Here is a 4017-nt window from a genome sequence, read left to right on the forward strand (position 1 = left end):
CTTCTGTAAAGATTTACCACCTCAGAAACCTAATGGGGGTCTCTATGAGTCAGAATTGACTCCATGGCAGTGAGTTTGGTGTTTTGTTTTTCATGGGGACCCCATGTGCATGAGAGTAGAACATTGAGTCAACCCAGGTTCATGGGGACCCCATGTGTGGGAGAGTAGAACTGTACTCCACAGGGCTTCCCATGGCTGACTTTTTTGGAAATAGATTACCAGGCCTTTCTCCCAAGAGCATACTAACCATTTGTACTACCCAAGGACTCCCCTAGAAATGTTGCATGCAATCGAGTTGATTCTGACTCATAGTGACCCAATAGGACAGAGTAGAACTGCCTTGTAGGGTTTCCAAGCCTGTAAATCTTTATGGAAGCAGACTGCCTCAGCTTTCTCCTGTGGAGCAACTGGTGGGTTTGAACAACTGACTTTTTTGTGAGCAGAGCTTTAACCACTGTGCCACTGAGTGCTCTCCTTAAACACTGGGCAATTCTTTTTAGGGCTTGCAATTCTAGTAGCTGCCACTAGGTGGTGGTAATGCCCTAGGCCAGTACTGTAGTTCTCAAAGTGTGATGATAGTGGACCTGCTTGCATCAGTACCACCTGGGCACTTGTTTGCTGAAGTTGATTCTGACTCACAGTGACCCTGTGCATACAGAGTAGAAGCACTTCATAGGGTTTTCAAGGCTGTGACCTTTCGGAAGCAGATCACCTGGCTGTCTGTGGAGGTGCCTCTGAATGGGTTTGAACTGCCAGCCTTTCAGCTGGTGGTCAAGCGCTTATCCATTTGTAACCTTGTTCGAAAAGCAAATTATCCGCACCTAGACTGGCTGAATAAGAATCTGAATTTTAACAAGATCTCCAGGGGAGTCATATGCACATAAAAGTGTTACAGCTACTCATTTGGCATATATTACATTTTTAACATCTAAAATTGGACTTAAAACACAATAACTGGATATATGACCTTTACAAGTTTCAAAAGTGAAAAAAAGAAAGGAAATAGGAAGCAAGTAGGTGCTAAGATATAAAGAAATACATCAAGATAGCAATTAAAAGCATGGACTCTGGAGTCTGCCTGCTTGAACTGAGCTGTGACTGCCATTTACCCTTGCGGTGACCTTGGGCAAGTTACTTAACCTTAGTGAGCCTTGGTTTCCCTAGGTTGTAAAATGAAGATAGTAACAGTGCCTATAGCATAGGGTTGTTGATTGGTTCACTCGGTGGGCACTGACTGTGTTTGCAGAGCACACGCCTACTCTTATGGAGTTTACAGTCTAGTGGGGAGGCTGGGAGCTCATGCAAAGCAGTGTCAGACACACTCACATACTTTACCCATCTTCACAGCTCCGCCTTTCTGACTCTGACCTTGGCCACACTGTGAGTGCTGCCAGCTGCCCAGGGCTGTTCACTACACTGTGCCTTCCTCCACAGTCCCCAGGCATTATCCCTTCTTCCTTCTGGCTTCTTGACTCCTAAATTTCTCACTCCCTAGGGATATTTGGAGTCCCTGGGTGGTACAACAGTTAATGTATTGGCAGTTAACCAAAAGGAAGGTTGGTAGTTTGAGTCCACCCTGAGGCACTTCGGAAGAAAGCACTGGCAATCTTCTAAAAAGTCAGCACAGTTTTATTCTGACATATAGGATTGCTATACATTGGAATCAACTCCATGGCAACTGTCGCTAGGTGATGCAAACAGTTTGTGCTTGACTACTAGCCTAAAGGCTGATGGTTTGAACCCACCCAATGGTGCCACAGAAGAAAGACCTGGCAAACTTCTGTAAAGATTATAGACAAGAAAACCCTGTGCAGCACCGTTCTACTCTGTACCACATGGGTCGTGGAGTCAGAATCAACTGAACGGCAACACTTTTTTTTTTTTTTTTGGTTTAGGAATAGTTTATTCTTCTTGAAACAATTTAGTTAGCCCTGATGGTGAGGAGGCAGATGGGTGAGGGCTGGGTCAGATACAGGGGCTGGGCTTCACTGCTGGCTTGGGAAAGGATCAGGCACTATAAGCCACAAGGGAACCCAGGTCCCAGAGGATGGAGGAAGCAGTGCAGGCCTAGGGCTGTCCTGTGTGGTTGCAGGAGGGCCTTGGCTCACTGCTGTAGGTGCAGGGCAAACCAGCAGGGCCCCTTTGTGTTTCAGGACCTGTGCTCTTCTGGGCGACCACGGTGCTGGTGCTGTTCCTGGTCTCTAGCATCTTCCTCCTATGCCACTGGAGGGCCTGCAGGAAGGGGCTCAGGCAGAGTAAGTGGACGTGTCCTGGGCCCCGGAAGGACTGGGAGGGCAGCTTGGAGCTAGCCTGGCCTGGCTCACTGCCCTGGCACCCCTAACTCTCCTTTGGTGTTCTTTCAGAGCTTCACCTGTGCTTCCCAGGCCAGACCTTCCGGCCTAAGCCAGAGCCTGTGGGTAAGTCTCCAGAGGGACTGAGGGGCTGCTTGAACCAGCCAGACACAAAGCCGCTCCGGGCCCTGCCTGGGTTTGGGCTCAGGAGGTTTATCTTCTCTGAACTCAGCCTCATGGCTCCACCGGCCTGGTCTCCCAACCTCGCCTGTAATGGGGAAAGCAGGTGGGTGGGTGAAGCCTTTGTGACACACCCTGCTTGGAGCTATTTGGATGGGGTGCAGGTATGAAGGCTTAGAAATGACCTTCGTTCGTTCCTCTGTAGTAACCTCCAGGAGGGGCATTCCTGAACACCTTCCCTCCCTTCCTCCCTCTTCCCATCCTGCCCCCCCCACCTCTCTTTCTCCCTGCCTCCCCACTCCCTGCTGTCCCTCTTCCTCCTTACCCCTCTATCCCCCCTCTGTGTCCCCTCTCTTCCTTCTCCCTCCCTCCCTGTCTCTTCCTCCTTCTTCCCTCCCTGTCCTCACCCCTTCCTCTCCCTCCCCTCTCTTTCCTCCTCCCTCTCCTTTTCCACTGACTTCCCAGGCAGCAGAGGGGAAGGGGGCAGGTCGGAGAGAAGCAGATAGGGCTGGAGTCCTGGTTCTACCATGATGAGCTATGTGATTTTGGACGAGTTCCTTACCTCCTCTGTGTCTCAGTTTCCTCGTCTGTAAAATTCAGAAAGTGACATTTACTTCATAGTGTTGGTCTTTGGATTGACTGATGTAGGGCCCGCGAGGCCCTTCCCACAGAGCCTGCATGGTCAGGAATGGAGGCTGCTCGTTGATGACAGGCCCTGCTATGCCTGGAAACTGTTCTCTCATCAGGAATCCCAGGCCTTCCTGAGTTCTAGGCTGTTCTGGACCCTTCTCTGGTTCTTGCTCTCTGATCCCGGCCCAGCCTCCAGGCCCGCTCTCCCAGGCACAGGATGGGCTCTGGCCATCTTGCATCTCGCTATGTCTTCTCTCTTCTGTGCGGCCCCCTGTGCCCTTCAAGGCAGGACCAGGTCTTCCTTGACATCCCACAAGCACTGATGGAGCACCTACTGTGTGCTGGGCCCTGAGTACAAAGTAAGGAGGAATGTGAGTTGTCTAGGTCCTGTGGACTCTAAGCTTTACCAGGCTCCAGGAGAGGGTCTCCCTGACTCCTCCCAGCAACCCCAGGCAGTCCCTGTGATGTTCCTCATTCCACAAGGAGTGGTTGTGGGAGGTGGATGACTGGCCTGGGCCACATGGCCAGACTTAGCCCTGGCCCTGGAGGCAACTTGACCAGCCTCACCTTGTTTGTAGAGGGCTTCATTTTGTCCCATCTTCTTCTTTCCTCCTAGCTTTGTTCCCACTGAAGACCGACCCCCTTCACGCCCCCAAATCCCCAAGACCTTTGAGAGCCTTGACTTCAGACTTAGGCACAAAAATATAGTTGCTCTGAGACATGTTTTGAATTTGATGAGTTTCAAAACTAGGAACCTGTGTTCCCTTTGCAAGGGGGGTTTTTGTGTTTTGTCAGTTTCAAATCTTTTTCCATGAGCTGTCAGGCTCAGTGTCTTATTGAAACCAGTGTTTGCTTTCTTGACATTTTTCTAGTTTTAGAGTTTCCATTGCTATCAGTTTAGTTTTTTTTTTTTTTT

At 50.1% G+C, this 4017-nt stretch overlaps 1 protein-coding gene across 1 annotated transcript in view; it reads left to right on the plus strand.

Moving 5' to 3' along the window:
* Positions 1-4017, plus strand: part of TNFRSF8 (TNF receptor superfamily member 8) — a 72565-nt gene that overhangs the window by 46124 nt on the left and 22424 nt on the right. The window contains exons 10-11 of the mRNA XM_007942669.1: positions 2154-2255; positions 2364-2413. Of these exons, the coding sequence (XP_007940860.1) occupies positions 2154-2255; positions 2364-2413 (152 nt within the window). The remainder of the gene's footprint in view (positions 1-2153; positions 2256-2363; positions 2414-4017) is intronic.

This window comes from Orycteropus afer, unplaced genomic scaffold (assembly GCF_000298275.1).
Source record: "Orycteropus afer afer isolate SDZICR_OR568_19922 unplaced genomic scaffold, OryAfe1.0 scaffold00094, whole genome shotgun sequence".
Taxonomy (NCBI): Eukaryota; Metazoa; Chordata; class Mammalia; order Tubulidentata; family Orycteropodidae; genus Orycteropus; species Orycteropus afer.